A 17,636-nucleotide genomic window follows, 5' to 3' on the forward strand; every position below is an offset into this window, starting at 1 on the left:
AGTGAGCCGAGATCGTGCCACTGCACTCCAGCCTGGGCAACAGAATGAGACTCTGTCTCAAAAAAAATAATAATCATTCATATAACCATTTTTGCTAACTTGCAACTGCTTTATCTAGGTAAACAGAAGCCTGTGTAACTGTACAGATATAATTTTGTAGTAAATTCTCAAGTTTATAATTAAAATAGTGTGAGTAGCCCCAGTAGCTATACTGGCAATTATAAACATGCATTTCCCCGCTTTGCACATTGTTCATATGAATACTTGGCTGTTTCTGCCCTCATCCTGCTGCCACTAATTTGGCAGCCACTAGAACAGGTTTATGAGAGAATTAAGCCTTAAAGCCATAAGGAATCCACTGGCTACAATGAGTTATCTTCTGTGCAATGTATCTGGAATGGCTTCGGCTCTATACTGTCTTTGGGAGAATTGAGAAAATAATAACTCAGGTGTTTTTTGTTTGTTTGAGACAGGGTTTCACTGTATTGCTGAGACTGGAATGCAATGGCATGATCATGGCTCACTGCAACCTCCACTTCCCAAGCTCCAGGCAGCCTCACACCTCATCCAGGCTGAGGCAGGAGAATCCCTTGAACCCGGGAGGTGGAGGTTGCAGTGAGCTGAGATTGTGCCACTGCACTCCAGCCTGGGCAAAGGAACGAGACTCCATCTCAAAAAAAAAAAAAAAGCCTCAATACCAAGAATGTACAGCCAAATGAAGAGCTCAAAATAGTAACTCAGACTTCAGACTTCTACTTAGAACTCTGGTTTAAAAAAAAAAATTATTACATAGGGCTTTTGAGAAGCTTTTCCTTTGGAGAGTCTCGCTCTGTCACCTAGGCTTGAGTGCAGTGGCACGATCATGGTTCACTGCAGCCTCAACCTCTCGACTCATGCGATCCTCCCACTTCAGCCTCCTGGGTAGCTAGGAATATAGATGTGCACCACCACACCATGCTGCATTTTTTTTTTTAGTACGGACAAGGTCTTACTAATGGCCTAGGCTGGTCTCAAACTCCTGACCTCAGGCAATCCTCCAGCCTCGGCCTCCCAAAGTGCTGGAATTACAGGTGTGAGGCAGCGCACCTGGCCTTGAGAAACTTTTTAATGTGTATTAATTGTAAGTAGTATGCCTGAAATACTGTACAGTAGTCCCCCTTTATCTCTGGTTTTGCTTTTGGTGGTTTCAGTTACCTGTGGTCAACTGTAGCCTGAAAATATTAAATGGAAAATTCCAGAAGTAAGCAATTCATAAGTTTTGAATTGCACACCATTCTGAGCAGCGTGATGAAATCTCATTGCATCCTGATCCGTGCTGGTTATCAGATCAGCCGTGTTGGTATCACAGTGCTTGTGTTCGTCACCCTTATTTTACTTCATAATGGCCCCAAAGCACAAGAGTTGTGATGCTGGCATATTGTTATAATTGTTCTATTTTATTTTAGTTATTGTTAATTTCTGACTCTGACTAACTTATAAATTACGCATTATTGTAGGTGTGTTCGTATAGGAAAAACACAGTATAAATAGGATTTGGTGCTATCTGTGGTTTCAGGCATCCATTGGGGGTCTTGGAACATATCCCCCAAGAATATGAGGGGACTACTGTACTAAAATATAAATTATAAAACACATACGGCTGGGCATGGTGGCTCACACCGGTAATCCTAGCAGTTTGGGAGACCGAGGCGGGTGGATCACCTGAGGTCAGGAGTTCAAGACCAGCCCGGCCAACATGGTGAAACCCCATCACGACAAAAATACAAAAATTAGCCGAGCATGATGGCAGGTGCCTGTAATGCCAGCTATTTGGGCGGCTGAGGCGGGAGAATCACTTGAACTCGGGAGGTGGACGTTGCACAGTTAGCTGAGATCGTGCTGTTGCACTCCAGCCTGGGTGACAGAGCAAGACTCCATCTCAAAAATAAATAAATAACTACTTACAAAAATAGCTTATTAGGTGGGGCACAGTGGCTCACACCTGCAATGCTAGCACTTTGGGAGGCCAAGGCAGGTGGACTCCTTGAGCCCAGGGGTTTGAAACCAGCCTGGGCAACATGGCAAGTCCGTGTCTTTACAAAAAAATACAAAAAATGAGCCAGGCATGGTGGCATGCACCTGTGGTTCCAACTACTCGGGAGGCTGAGGTGGGAGGATTACTTGAGCCCAGGAGGTCAGGGCTGCAGTGAGCCATGATCATGTCACTGCACTCCAGCCTGGGCAACGAAGTGAGATCCTGTCTCAAAAAAACACTCTTAACCAAGGGTATTGAAAAGGCTATTTGAAAGGATGGGACGGAAGCAAGTGCAGAATTCTGACGGTCTGTCGCACTCACTTGGCGATTGTGTTTCCCCATCATAGGTAGGCTCGCTTTCCTTTGAGACCACTGGATTTGTGTGTTATGCTGGTAGGGCCATCACGTACGTTGATGGCAGGGGGCACAACTCCACCCCGAAGCCTAGTCTGTTCTTCCATGATAGCATAGGGAGTCAAATTGATATTGATTCTTTTGGTATACATGTGAGTTGTGAGGTGATTATCATCTGCCCGAATCAGCACGATTTTAACCAATAGCTACATGAAAAGGATGAGTGGGTAACTCATAATTATCACAATTTTTGCACTTGTATATGTTGCTCATATACAGTAAAATCGGGATCTCTTTCTTTGATGCAGTTATGATTCAAGAAGATTACCACAGTCAAAATCCTTACCATAACGCAGTCCACGCTGCGGATGTTACTCAGGCCATGCACTGTTACTTAAAGGAACCTAAGGTAAGAGGTTGACATTGATTTCAGGTGAAAATCATAAGAAAATTCCTTTTGATTTACTTTCACATACTTCTCCTGAAGTTACTGCCTTGACTGAAAATCACAGGCTTCCTTCACAAGAATGAGATCTAGCTCAATCAAGTTTCTGAATCTGGCTGTGTTTCGAAGTGCAATAGCTAGAGAATTGGGTGGTTGTTGAGAGAGAGGCTGGAGAAGCCCAAGCAAGGGCCAGGTCACTTGAAACCTCGACTGCTGGCATTTACACTGAGCTCCACATGGGCTCCCTGTGGGCAGGGACAGCCTTGGTCTGACTCAGTGAATGAATGGGGAGCTACAGAGAGGAAGCAGGAGACTTTAGAAAATTATCCTGGCTGTGGTGTGAAAATAAATCGTATCAACAAAAAGCCTGAACACCTGCCAGGAGTTACTTTGGTGTTTCATGGAAGAGAGCAGAGTGGCCTTGATGAAGTAGAGACGTGGATAGTTTGCAAGTTCTCTTGGGAATTAGAATGAACAGGATGTGGTGTGTGAATGCATTTGGGGGAAAGAAACAAGTCAGTGAAGACTGGTTTGGGCAGTTGAGCAGAAGGTGGAAGTCTTCTGTGAGAGGAGGAATGTAGAGAGGAACAAGTTTTGGGGGTAAGGCTTGTAGAGACAATGAGCACCATTTTGGATCCGTGGTGTTAAATGTATTTGACATCCCAATATAGAGGTCTAGTGGAGAGTTACATAAAAGAGTCCAAAGTATAGGAGAGAAATCAGACTTTATGTATGGATTTGGGAATCATTGTCTGTAGATGTTAATGAAAGCCATGTTTGCCCCTGGACATTTCCTATCCCTGGCAGTTCTGCAATTATGTCTGCCTACCCCATCCCTATTTCAAAACTGCTCTCTCCCTAGATCTTAGTTCTGGCTAAGGTGTTAGGCAGGAAACAGGATGACCAAACTGGCTTGTACCTGCTGATGCCAACTTAAGAACATAGCTAATCTTCTGATTATTTAGGAGATCATAGAATATGTGAAAATTCCCCAGTTTTTTTTAAGTATATGTATCATAACTTTTTAAAAAATCAACTTTATTGTTGTAGAACTTATATGCAGTAATTTAGTGCATACATTTTATGTGTACAGTTTTGACAAATGTATACTCCCAATCACCCAACTGCTTTTTTTTCTAAGAGACAGGGTTTCACAGTGTTGCCCAGACTGGAGTGCAGTGGCGTGGTTATGGCGTACTGCAGCCTCGACATCCTGGGCTCAAGCTGGAGCTAATTTTTCAAATTTTTGTAGAGATGGGGTCTCACTCTATTGCCCACCCCAATTTTTAAATCAAAGTTTAAAAAAACTCTGGGCCAAGACTGCATCCTCTGTTTGAGAATGTTGTGGGAGAGATTGATGAGTATTCACCATACAGTCTGGTAAGTGGAAAGATGGTAGTAAGTTCTCTGCAGCACACAGGACGGTTAACCTGCTCACTGAAGGCTTCTGCACTCCCATCTCCCTCTGGGCACACCCAACCCAAGCCAGGGGCAAGGAAATCTGGGTGATGCCAGGTGAGCAGGGCAGGGACACATGTGAACAAAAATTAATAAAACCATGATTTTGAACACTTTTTGCCTGTGGAGTTCTGATAATACTGAAACACTTTTCATCCTTAACATACTCATTGAACACTACCCAAGGCTTCAATTAAGGATATAGATAAAATCACAAAGCCCTACAATGCAAGCATTTCCCTTGTCCCTTATCATAGTGAACATTTTTAAATGGAGTCACCCAGGGCTGGGTGCGGTGACTCATGCCTGTAATTCTAGCACTTTGGGAAGCTGAGGCGGATGGCTTGCTTGAGCCCAGGAGTTTGAGACCAGCTTGGTAAGACCTCATCTCTTTTATTCAAAAAAAGAAAGAAAACAAACAAACAAACAAAAACAGAGTCACTCAAAGTTTTAAAAGTGAATTCTAAAAAATTTGAAGTAGATCCAGGTGCGGTGGCTCATGCCTGTAATCTCGATATTTTGGGAGGCCAGGGCAAGAGGATTACTTGAAGCCAGGAGTTTGAGACCAACCTGGGCAATACAGCAAGACCCCATCTCTAAAAAAAAATAAAAAGTTAGATGGGCATGGTGGTGTGTACCTGTGGTCCCAGCTACTTAGGAGGCTGACTCAGGAGGATCACTTGAGCCTGAGAGGTCCAGCAGAGAGTAGTGATAGTGCAACTGCACTGCAGCCTGGGTGACGCCCTATCTTTAGATAGATAGATAGGATGGATTAGATAGATGCCTGAAGATTGTATCTCTTACTCCTGAGCCTTCGCATAGCATCACATGTTTTACACTCTTTGAACATCTGCCACATGCCAGGCTCTATCCTGGTGCTAGGAATGTGGTGGTGAGCAGAGTAGGAATGATCCCTGTCTTCATGAAGTGTACATCCCAGTGGGGGAGGCAGTCATTAAACAAATAGATAAATAGAATTTTGATCAAAATAATATGTTAGTGGCCTGGCATGATGGCTTACCCCTGTAATCCCAGCATTTTGGGAGGCCGAGGCTGGTGGATCACCTGAGGTCAGGAGTTTGTGACCAGCCTGGCCAACATGGTGAAACCCCGTCTCTACTAAAAATACAAAAATTAGCTGGGTGTGGTGGCGGGTACCTGTAATCCCAGCTACCTGGGAGGCTGAGGCATGAGCATTGCTTGAACCTGGGAGGCAGAGGTTCCAGTGAGCCAAGATCACGCCACTGCATGCCAGTCTGGGTGACACAGCGAAACTCAGTCTAAAATAATAATAATAATAATACGCTAGAGAATGACCAGGTGGATGGCAAGAGTTTTACAACTTTAGATAGGGTGATCAGAAATCACTTAAGTGGACAGTACATAACTAAGGAGTCATCCATAAAAAAGTCCAGGTACAGAGGGAATAGTAAATAGAAAGACTTAAGTATATATATTTTGTGAGAAATTTGTTTTCAATTTTTATACCTTATAATTTATATGGAAGAGCTAATTCTTGGACTCTTTGTCTATATGAAAAAAAGAAATATTTCAAGCCAAAGAAATTACTGGAAATTTTGGAGACAAACTCATCTCTCTCTATATGCATTGTCACTAACTTGAGTATTTATTTTTTATGTCCTCAAGGCTGAAGTTATGTGGATTATAAAGCATTTTATTCAAGTTGAGTCCAAAGTCTCCTTGATTGATTGACACTGGTAACATTCATAGTTGTCAGCCGAGGACATTGTGATTTTCCCTTTGTTTCCTATTTTAATGTTTAGTTTCATGTTTCTGTAATGAGTTTAGTTACTTTACTTAATAACTATACTTAAACTAAGTCTAGATAAGAATTACGCTTACACATCCCAGACATAAACCCACTGTAGCACTGAACCTTTAAACTTTGCTCTACTTGTCCCTGGCAGTTGACAAAAGAACCTGGCCCCCCACATCCCTCCCTGGCCCCTGCATCTTTCCCTTTGATATCAGCGAGACTGGTAATGGTTGGATTGCCTTTCTTATGAATGTACACTTATTCATGCTCTGAGTAGATGCTAATTGCTAGTGACAAAAATATGAATAAGATAGGAATTTTGGCCCCCAGAATCTTACTTGTAAAACATGGGAACCTTACGTGGAAACCACAAGAATGTCAGGCCTCTAGGACAGGAATTTTTGTCTGTCTGTCCCCTAATATTTACCTGTCCCCTAAAACAGCACCAGCACATGGTAGGTGCTTGGTGAATATGAGCTGTTAATGAATGATATTGTATATGGGCTTTATCATTGGCTGGGTTTACTCTAACTGTTCTCTGTTTTTATGTTTTTGTTTTGTTCTGTTTTGTTTTTCAGATGGAGTCTTGCTCTGTCGCCCAGGCTAGAGTGCAGCGGCACGATCTCAGCTCACTGCAACCTCCGCCTCCTGGGTTCGAGCGATTGATTCTCTTGTCTCAGCCTCCCAAGTAGCTGATAGGCGTGTGCCACCATGGCCAACTAATTTTTGTGTTTTTAGTAGAGATGGGGTTTCACCATGTTGGCCTGGCTGGTCTCGAACTCCTGACCTCAAGTGATCTGCCTGCCTCGGTCCTGCAAAGTGCTGGGATTACAGGCATGAGCCACTATGCCCAGCCTAGTTCTCTGTTTTTAGACCTCTAGAGCATTGGCTCCCAACCTTTTTGGCACTAGGGACCAGTTTCGTGGAAGACATGTTTTCCTTGGATGGGGAGGGGGATGGTTTCGGGATGAAACTGTTCCACTTCAGATCATCAGGCATTAGATTCTTATAAGAAGTGTGCTGGCTAGGCACAGTGGCTCACACCTGTAATCCCAGCACTTTGGGAGGCTGAGGCAGGTGGATCACGATCTGAGGTCGGGAGTTCGAGACCAGCCTGACCAACATGGAGAAACCTTGTCTGTACTAAAAATACAAAAATAGCTAGGCGTGGTGGCGCATGCCTGTAATCCCAGCTACTTGGGAGGCTGAGGCAGGAGAATCGCTTGAACTCGGGAGGCAGAGGTTGCAGTGAGCCAAGCTTGTGCTATTACTCTCCAGCCTGGGCAACAAGGGCAAAACTCCGTCTCAAAAAAAAAAAAAAAGAAGTGCGCAACCTAGATCCCTCATGTGCACAGTTGACAATAGGGTCTGTGCTCCTTTGAGAATCTACTGCTTCCAAGGCAGAGCTCAGGCAATAATGCTCACTGGCTGGCAGCTCACCTCCTGCTCTGCACTGGTTCCTATCAGGTTCCTAACAAGCCATGAATCAGTACCGGTCCATGGTCTGGGGATTGAGGAGCCCTGCAAGGACCGCCTTGTCCTTTTGCCTTCTGTGTGTGGGAAGTTCATTTCTTTCAGTAATTTCTCAGGATGGACATAATGTGTCAAGAATCTGTCTTCACTAGGCAGGGCATGGCGGATCACCTGAGGTTAGGAATTCGAGACCAGCCTGGCCAACAAGGTGAAACCCCATCTCTACCAAAAGTACAAAAAAAGAAAAAAAGAAAAAATTAGCTAGGCATGGTGGTAGGTGCCTGTAATCCCAGCTGCTTAGGAGCCTGAGTAAGAGAATTGATTGAACCAGGGAAGGCAGAGGCTGCAGTGAGCCGAGATTGCACCACTGCACTCCAGCCTGGGCGACAGCAAGACTCTGTCTCAAAAAAATAGAATCTGTTTTCAGAGGTAGCATCATTAGGAAAAATAAAAATACAATATTGATTCAGAACATTTTATCTCACTAAACTGCTCTCCTCCATGATAGCGCCACCTCCTTTTTACCCTCAGCAAGCCACCAGTATCTCAGGTACCTTCTTTCTGCTATTTCTACTACATTTTTGATTTGCCAATTTAGCCAAAAAAAAAAAAAAAAAAAAAGCTACCACCAACAAAACTTACTGTGATAACCATTACAATGGGAAATCATAAGGGCTGGCAGGCAATGAAAACAGTAAGTTTTTCACAGCAAAACTCACCACTTAATACTTTTCTATTTTATTGAAAAAGAACCCTAATGATGGCTTTGCAGATACAAGTAAAATCTGACCTTCACATATGTTAAATAATTTGTAGCTTCTTTTCTGGACATTTCTTTGTTGTCAGCTCTTACCAGATACAATCACAGAATGGAAATAACATCTGTCTTTTAATCCACCTTAAAAAGTTAAGTTACTGAAGTCCTTGTCTTTGTTATAATACTGAAAATTGTCTTTCCGATGGAAGGTTTTTGTTTTTTTTTCTACAAGCAGAAATGTTACATTTTTATATCAAATATTTTTTGAATATGTGTGATTTGTTTTTAAAGTTACTTTCTCTTCACAGAATTTTTGAGAATTCATTTACTTTTTTTCATGTTCCTATTTTTAATGGTTAACTCTTCAGTATACCTGAGATTGTTTTGATGTTGTGTGCAGTCATACGTTAATTTTTCGAATCAGTGTAATTTAGGATTATTGTATTCTCCCAGGATGTCTATTCTTCTGCCAATAAGAATGTCACCCCTTTGCACACTGCCTGATAAATCACATGTTCATAAGACATAGACAGCCGTGCCGTTCATGTGTATGTCAAGGAAGGGAGATTGCTTTAGATCCTATGCATTCTGTTCATCTTCATTATTAAAGCAGTACTTTAGAATGCTTTATTTTTTGAATGCTTTTGTATATCCTAAAGAGGAAATAATTTTCTTCATCTTCTCCTATTCATTGACCTTCTCCATGTACTAATTATATGCGATACAAAAATAAATAATATGCATCTCTGCTTCCAGGTAGGTTCCAGTTTTCCAGGAGATTCAAGCCCTCAGACAGTGATCTCTCTGACTGAGATGAACTTAACACAGGGAGTAGAAAGAGATGATTGATTCATTCTAGCAGAGAAAGAAAATAATAGAATTTGAATCTAAATTTATTTTTTATCTCATTTTTAAAATTTTCAGTTTTTATATTCATTGTATAATAACATATAAATGTTAGTTCATTATAATAATCTGTAAGTAAATATACTTAATATTAGTGGTGTATGCTCCAAAGTTTTCACTGTTAGAGCACAGGATCACTACAGTTTAGTCAGCACTGTCCTAACGTAAACCTAAATAATACCATGCTCTGATGAGTGGTATTGTGGCAGGCCATGCGGTGCTGTGGGAACACAAATCTGGCCAAGTTTGCCAGAAAATGAGAGGTGATTCCTGAAAAATAGGTGATATAGTCAAGGTGATCTTTTTTATCACTGAACATTTGTCAGCTAATCACAAAGTTTTATTTATTGTGATTATTATATCAAGTAAGTTTGGTAATGATTATTGAGAATAAAGTTACAATTTCTGATGTACAAGATTGCTTTCCCTGACATGAATACATTGTGTCATTGTTATGAATGTATCCATCCATTGAGGGAGGATTTTATCACAGACTTGACACAGACTTCCACTTAACATGATTACTCATTAGCCTCCTTAAACATCAGGACTACAGGAATAACCTTATATTTTAGATTACATTATTGAAATCCAATAACCAGTTTGTTGATAAACACCCTTAAAATATTAGGTCTTTTTTTTCAGTAATGGCTACAGTAATAAAAATGTGCCAAACTGTGTTTGTCATTTTAAAGCCATTATTTCTCAAAAAGAATGGTTTATGCTTTAGCTGCCATTTTAATTAAGCTTGTTAAAAATGAAATGGCCTAAGGATGAGTTCTGTAAACTCCACATGGGCAGGGCCACTGTTGTATCATGCCTTTGCCAGTGTGGTGATGAGGAGGCCGGGACCTGGCAGGTGTGCTTGGTGGACCTAATGAACAACCGCCTGAAGAATGACGTGAAGAGGGAGGAGATTGCCACCACTACCACTGGCTGCTAATTCAAAACTACTGTGATGGCATAGAGCTTATTTTAGATATATCTGTGATTCATTATTCTTTTGTCACACTTCAGCTTGCCAATTCTGTAACTCCTTGGGATATCTTGCTGAGCTTAATTGCAGCTGCCACTCATGATCTGGATCATCCAGGTGTTAATCAACCTTTCCTTATTAAAACTAACCATTACTTGGCAACTTTATACAAGGTTAGTGCAATTTTATCATCAAGACTTACTATTTTTTGCATTCTAGAAAATGTTTCATATTTTGAAGAAATGAAAGTAATGAAAATAAATTCTCAGTGAATGTTAGAATTTTAACCAGATTAATATTGCTAACAGTATTGTTAGTAATGATATGTCCAGAAAGAGACGTATCATTAAGTAACTCAGAAACGTCCTTTGTTGTAGAATACCTCAGTACTGGAAAATCACCACTGGAGATCTGCAGTGGGCTTATTGAGAGAATCAGGCTTATTCTCACATCTGCCATTAGAAAGCAGGTAGGTTGGATTAAGACAAATTTAATTTGTTACTGGTTATAGAAGTTAAGTTGGTAAAGTAATTTTATAAAGTTTTGTTTTTTTGTTTTTTTGTTTTTGAGTAATTTTATAAAGTTTTAAAAATTGTAATATTCAGGTGTTCCGCAGTTTTCAGTGTTTGTCAAATAAATTATATACAATTTTAATAATTTAGACCTATCCTACTGTATAGTCGGTAACATTTTAATGGATAGTTATTTTTATGAAAGACTATTCCATGGATTTGAATACTGTAAAATCACTCCGAATACACAATGGCTCAGGCATAGTTTACTGCTTATTTACATAAATAGATACTACATATTTCCATACTCAGCTGAATAAAACCTTAAGGTCTAGGTATAAAGGTTAAGTGGATGGAATGTAAACATTCTATTATATTAAATAGATTTATTAAAATCTGTTCCCAGAAGTTTTCAAAACTGACAAGAAAGTAAAGACAGTGCCTTAATATCTTCAATAGCATAATCCTGGAGTCACACTTCTGGAGCCATAGGATACAATAATGAATGAAAACCCTAATATTTTAGAAAAAAAAATAAGTGGGCTATTTTAGAACCTAATAAAGAGCATTAATGTGAATAACACGATGGTGATGGTTTATAAAATCTCACATCATTGCCGTAGCGTGGTCCACACACAAGCTTTTTAGTAATGTTATGCTGAGGGAAAATGCAAGTCACGAAACCATGAAAGTGGATCGAAACCATCCACGTCAAGAAAAGTGGTGAGGCATAAAAATATGTTTGAGTATTAAAATTTAAGTTCCACCTGCTGTTCTATGGTTTCCCTTTCGTAATTTAAAACAACTTTATAAAAAACTAAGTATTTTATGTAATGACCGTGAGAAAAAAGTTGGACTTTATTTTTTATTTTTTTAAATCTTTATTCACAGATGCCATTTGGAGTATGACAATACTTCTGGTACATAAAATCATTTTTTGCTGTAGTACAAATATGAAAATTGCTTAAACACACTGTATATGTAAATTATGATCTTAAAATTAAGACAGATTAAAATGTTTGCTTCATTATTCCCTTTTTAAAAATCATGTTTTGCATTTGATGATTAACTCTGTTGAGTTCTCAGATTTAATAAAAATGGAAATAAGGAATACTACCTAATAGCATTATTTAATGTTTTCTTCATTTAGAGTTTGCTTTATTTAACATTCAGTATTGTGAGTCTTTGTATCTATTTGACAGCTCTTTACTGATCATTATACAGAGATAGTGTTTGCTATGGCCCATTAAAACAAAATGCAAGAATTTTTTTTAAAGTGTATTTATCTTGTTAAGTGACCTGAGGCAGTTTTATAAATGATGTATGTATTTGCTGTTTGTATTAACATGTTACCTTTTTCCTTCCAGAAAAAGTGGATATTCATTTACAGATAACTGATTGGTTCTTGAGTTTAACCTTGAAAACACAGTTGACTCTGAACTTTATTAAGTTGCTCAGGGGAATTGCAACAGGCATCTTAGTCAAAATGTCTGTAGGAGTCAGCTATTGAATGGGTCATTGTTCTTTCTATTTGAATCTTCCTTCTGCCTTCAGATCTCAGGCACTAAAAAGGAAACCAAAGTTGTGTAATTACCCTCAGCACGAGAATTTTCCAGCAAAGAATCCCAGCAAGGAACTTTCCCAAACAACATACCAATGTTATATTGATTTTTGTTTTTTAAGCAAATAATACCACCTTGACTGGCAAAATAAAGGCTCTCCTTTTGGAATGTTTGCATATTGGTATTTTCCTACAAACTCTCTTGGTTTTAGTTTTGATTATTTTAATAGCTTTTTTTGAAGCATTCCATAAAACTCATTTTTTTGTGTGATAAATTTTAAGTTGAATGATAGTTGGATATTTTAGGGTACTATAAAGCCTTCTGATTATTATGGTTAAGAAAAAAAAATCAAGAAGTAAACATTTAATTGAAAGTCTTATATTTTCTGTTTGTATTTCTCTAATTCCAGGCAACAAATGGAGACACAGATAGGTGCTCTGATACTAGCCACAGACATCAGTCGCCAGAATGAGTATCTGTCTTTGTTTAGGTCCCATTTGGATAGAGGTGATTTATGCCTAGAAGACACCAGACATAGACATTTGGTTTTACAGGTAAAATGGGGCTTGGAAACATTCTATTTCTAGGATAAATTATGTGACTGTCAAACTAAAAAATGAAATATTCTAGTGTAGTTTTTCAGAGTGGTTAAATCTTGAGGGCAAGCTAAGGAATTTCCTTCAGTTAGCACACACTCCTTCCAGAAGGAGATCACTGGTGAATCTGCTACCTAGGAAGGCATCATCGGTTATGTTTTTCATACTCAAGATTTCTGCTGAAGACAATTTTTACAAGATTAGGGTACCAATTAAGAAATAGCATTTTATTCTCATAAATTCTTACATCTAAAAATAGGAGAATTATATTTCTGGCTTATTTATTTATATTTATGGTTAATCCAGTCGTTGCACTTGGTTCTTTGGTATTATTGTCAAGTGTGTATATATCTTAAAACAATATTAATGTTTTGTTTGCTAGATGGCTTTGAAATGTGCTGATATTTGTAACCCATGTCGGACCTGGGAATTAAGCAAGCAGTGGAGTGAAAAAGTAACGGAGGAATTCTTCCATCAAGGCACGTTACAGTATTGAGCGATAATTAATCTATCCAGTTCATTTTTTTAACATCATAAGAATAAAATAACTCAGTAATTTATACGGGTCTAACAGCAGAGTCTTGATATTTTTAGTAACAATTCACAATAGATATACATATAATCAATACTCTACAAATTGAGCATCTGTTTTGAAAATTAGAAGTCCTCTTTTGGAATGATCAGATATATTTATGCATTTATGAGTATAGATAGATTAGGTTTGGCATTTTGCTGTACAGAAAGACTTCCCTGAACTTGTTTTATCCTTGTCATGTGTGGAGGGCCATACGAACATGAAAAACTTGTGTATGTGTAATTTAAAGCCCAGATCCAGGAATCTTTATTTCATGAACCTTCCTTTCAAGTTGTATATTAATGTGTTATAAATTACAGTCTTGGGATGACATCTGGTGAAAGTTTTCTACCTCTTGCATTTAAATAAAAATACCAGCTTGGCAATCTCTTCTATGTGTGAATAACTTAAAAGTTTAAAAAGAACTAATTGTGAAGCTGTCCTCTCATGAGGATTAAGTGTGTTTTTCCTAAGAAATGCACAGGTATGTTGAAGCCTTTACTTATGTATTTAACCAGTAGATATTCTTCATATTAATACTCCTCTTTTTTTCATTTATAGGAGATATAGAAAAAAAGTATCATTTGGGTGTGAGTCCACTTTGCGATCGTCACACTGAATCTATTGCCAACATCCAGATTGGTAACTATACATATTTAGATATAGCTGGTTAGAAAAATGCCACTGTTTTTATCAAGAAGGGAAATATATTTGAAATATAAAATATTAAAATTATGCTCATTTCTATTTTTTAAAATAATTTAAGAAATTTTACCCTTGTTTTCCCTTGTTAACGACTTTTCTAATTCTCATTTAATTTTGGATGTAAAAAGCATATTTTTGCAGAACAGGCAGCAGCAATAACTTGTTTCTGTTCTTATGTAAATAAGAATCCATTATTTGCCCATGTGGAAGCTTATTTTGCATCATTTGGGACTGCCATTTAAAAATGGATAGGTAAACAAAGAAATGACAAAAGTAAGATAAGTAACAATGGATAGGTGACCCACTGAGCTTGATCATAATATGAAGACCAGCTTCTGCCACTGCCTTTCCGGACTCTTACCACTGCCTGTTGATTCAATCTAACTCTTCAACATCCTAGACAGCCCCTTATAATCTAGCTTCAAATGCTCTGCAGCCATCTTGCCCCAGCTTCCCTCTCACTTGCCTGCAGCATCTCGGGACGCTTCTGTGTTTCCCAAGTCCACGCTGTTCTTTCACTCTTTGTGCCTCACCAGTGCTTTCCATGTGCCTCATAGAGTTATTTTTCTTGAAGAGCCAGCTCAAATGTCACCTTCTCCAGAAGCTGCTTTCCACTTGCTTTAGGCGGCGTCAGTCACTTTTCTTCCAGATTCCAAAGTGCCTGATCCACTTGGTTGTGTATTCCTGGAGCCTAGCACCACACCGGAAGCAGGAGGCCCTTAAGAACTATGTGTTGAGTGAACTACTAACTGTAATATTACAGAAAGCATAATGAAAGTGTCCTGTGACTGAAGTATGTGTAGCTTGTTGCAGAAGTTCACAGGAAGGTTGACTAGGATTGAGTGTGTTGGGCTTTGGGTATAAAGGAGGGGGATTCTGCAGGGGCAGTAGCCCAACAAGGAATAGAGAGAGGAGCGTGATTTGGGTAGCTGGTGTTAAATAGGGCCTTTGAGAATCAGACTGAACACAGTGAAATACGTGCCCAAAGTTCAGAAAGATGAGGTTTCCAGAAACTCAGAAGGTAGCACAATATGTGCTACATTGTGATTGCAATGGATACTGGTGGAAGAAAGTGTGTAGTGGCCGATTTGACTGCAGAGTGACAGGTAGAGAAGGGAAGGGCATGTAGAAGTGTGGCCCAGACTTTAGGAGTGTGAGGGATGCCGAATCTCCCAGAGAGCTCAGACTGGCCAGGAATGCTGAGGGTAGCAGATGCTTTTCTTTTGGGAGGATAGTGAAACAATTTAGAACCAGATATGCTTTGTCTTGATTCTAAAGTAGAATAATCTTCAAATGCAAAAGAATACATTAGAAATGGACAAAAGTAATCCCAGCACTTTGGGAGGCCGAGGCGAGCTGATCACTTGAGGTCAGGAGTTCGAGACCAGCCTGGTCAAGATAGTGAAAGCCCCACCTCTACTAAAAATACAAAAATTAGCTGGGCATGATGGCCACTCGAGAGGCTGAGGTAGGAGAATCACTTGAACCTGGGAGGCAGAGGTTGCAGTGAGCTGATATTGTGCCACTGCATTCCATCCTGGGCAACAGAATGAAACTCCATCACTCCATCTCAAAAATAAATAAATAAATAAAATGGACAAAAGAGAACTGAATCGAAGACAGGTGAATGGGTAGTCAACTCAGTTACTTTTAATATTAAATGTATTTTTATCTGAGTAAACTACTCCCTTGTTTAATGGGAGAACTTGCAAATGAGATTTAAAACATTGCACTTTTTATAAGGTAACAACTAGATCCCTTTCACTGTTCATCTCAAGCTATTGATCTTGTCAGTGTTGTACAGATCTAGAATGACTTGTCAGGGATAAGGTCGCTGATCTGATGGTGATCGTTAACATCTGCTGACTACACACGACAACCCTAGGGGACAGGTGCTTTAAGCATCCTTATTTTCAGATAGTTTGCCCACTTCATGCAGTTAACAGGTGTTGGTGTTGGCCTTCAATCCAGGTCTTTCTGACATCAAATCCAATCCCAGCCTCTTAGCAACTCACCAAGCAGTGATTACTACTCCCCGGCATCGGGGCAGTATGTACAAGTCATGTTGAACTAATACAGTTTCCTTCTTTGATAGGAATACTAATTTTGTTGAACAAGAAAATATCATGTACTGGGTAAGAGTAAGGCATTTGACAAGGCGTCCTGTGAAATCTGTGAAGATAAAGTAGAGGCTTGTGGGGCCAGTACAATTAAATGGATTCACAAATGGTCGAACAGCTGTGTTCGAGGTACTAATTAATAGAGAGTCCTGCCCTCCGAGAGAGAGGCTGTGTCCGTGGCTCTGGCCTGTTCATTTTTATCAAGTATTTAAGACCTAAAAGAAATTTTAGGTTAACATAGAGCCAGAAGTGATAGCTAATTTGTTGGCTGTTGGAGGTAAGATCCCCAAGGATCTCAACCAGTTGGAACAGTGGGAGGGATGAAATAAGGTGAATGGTGTGAAACCTATAATAATAAGGGCCTGCATGTGGGTACACAACTCGTGGCTCATGACTTTATGGCACATAGGAAAGACAGGGCTTTGGGTGGCTGGCTCAACATGACACTGTAGTGTGAGGATGGCTGCCAGAAAGCTGCTGTGTGCTTTGACTCTAATGACACTTTTCTATGTTTGCTATCTCTTTCTCCTCACCAGAACATAAGCTCCTTGAGGGCAGGGATCTTATCTGTCTTATTCACTGCTATATACCCAGCCACCCTGGCACAGTGCCAGGGACATAGTAGGTTCTCAGTAAATATGTGTGGAGGGAATGGATCAATGAAAGCAAGCCTTATTGCACATATTGTACATAATATTTCAGATACCATAATTATGTACACTTAAAAATTCAGCCATCAGACCATATATAACTTTCCTGATTAAAAGTAGTGGATGCTAATTGCTTTAATTCTGGTGAGATTCTTATGTTGGATAAATGGAACCTATGTTGTCTGTGTTCTACATGGTCTTTTGCTGCAATGAATCTTGGATATGAAGACAATTTTAAAGCAGTGATAGAATCTGAACGTATATTTTCCCCATTCTTAACAGATCAAAATGTGAGAAAGATGTTATTTGTTCCCGATATATAATATGATTTGATTGATAGCTATTTTCTAGAGGGCTTCTTTTGACCCTGTGTAAGATACTACTTAGTATTAAGTCAGATCTAATGTGCAGCGGAGTGCTGTATAACCTAAAGATGCAGACAATCCTGAAATCACTCATTTTCCTTTTCTGACTGTGAATTAAGGGAGATTATATGAATTGTTTATCAAATAGGTCTCTGGTACACATTTGGTGTTCACTTTAATTATTTTTTTTCACTAACCCCACCTGTTATTTTTAGACTGACTCTTATCATAAGTTTTGGCTTTATAAATTCTGAGTTAAATAAAATGACCAATTGTAATCATGACCAGGCATGAAGATTCCATCCCTGAGGGGTAAAGCAGTAGACTACTGCCAGCTCCACTTCAGTTCAGGCCACGTCACCCTCAGTCCTGAAGGAGACCCCTTCTTAGCC

At 39.4% G+C, this 17,636-nt stretch overlaps 3 protein-coding genes across 5 annotated transcripts in view; 1 reads left to right on the plus strand and 2 right to left on the minus strand.

The window, feature by feature from the left end:
* Window positions 1–17,636, minus strand: part of VXN (vexin) — a 965,102-nt gene that overhangs the window by 803,688 nt on the left and 143,778 nt on the right. The window lies entirely within an intron of this gene.
* PDE7A (phosphodiesterase 7A) overlaps window positions 1–17,636 on the plus strand; it is a 128,279-nt gene that overhangs the window by 105,083 nt on the left and 5,560 nt on the right. For all 3 annotated transcript variants that reach the window (XR_007728322.1, XM_050802060.1, XM_050802059.1), the window contains exons 7-12: window positions 2,677–2,777; window positions 10,202–10,333; window positions 10,538–10,629; window positions 12,644–12,788; window positions 13,213–13,309; window positions 13,966–14,046. Coding sequence is in view for 2 of the 3 variants with exons in the window: in XM_050802060.1 (XP_050658017.1) it covers window positions 2,677–2,777; window positions 10,202–10,333; window positions 10,538–10,629; window positions 12,644–12,788; window positions 13,213–13,309; window positions 13,966–14,046 (648 nt within the window). In the remaining variant the exon portion in view is untranslated. The remainder of the gene's footprint in view (window positions 1–2,676; window positions 2,778–10,201; window positions 10,334–10,537; window positions 10,630–12,643; window positions 12,789–13,212; window positions 13,310–13,965; window positions 14,047–17,636) is intronic.
* The window catches only part of MTFR1 (mitochondrial fission regulator 1), an 88,045-nt gene continuing 81,856 nt past the window's right edge, over window positions 11,448–17,636 (minus strand). Inside the window, exon 8 of the mRNA XM_050802073.1 lies at window positions 11,448–12,236. Within this exon, the coding sequence (XP_050658030.1) occupies window positions 12,150–12,236 (87 nt within the window). The 3' untranslated portion in view covers window positions 11,448–12,149. The remainder of the gene's footprint in view (window positions 12,237–17,636) is intronic.

The sequence above is a fragment of the Macaca thibetana genome, chromosome 8 (genome assembly GCF_024542745.1).
Source record: "Macaca thibetana thibetana isolate TM-01 chromosome 8, ASM2454274v1, whole genome shotgun sequence".
NCBI lineage: Eukaryota > Metazoa > Chordata > Mammalia > Primates > Cercopithecidae > Macaca > Macaca thibetana.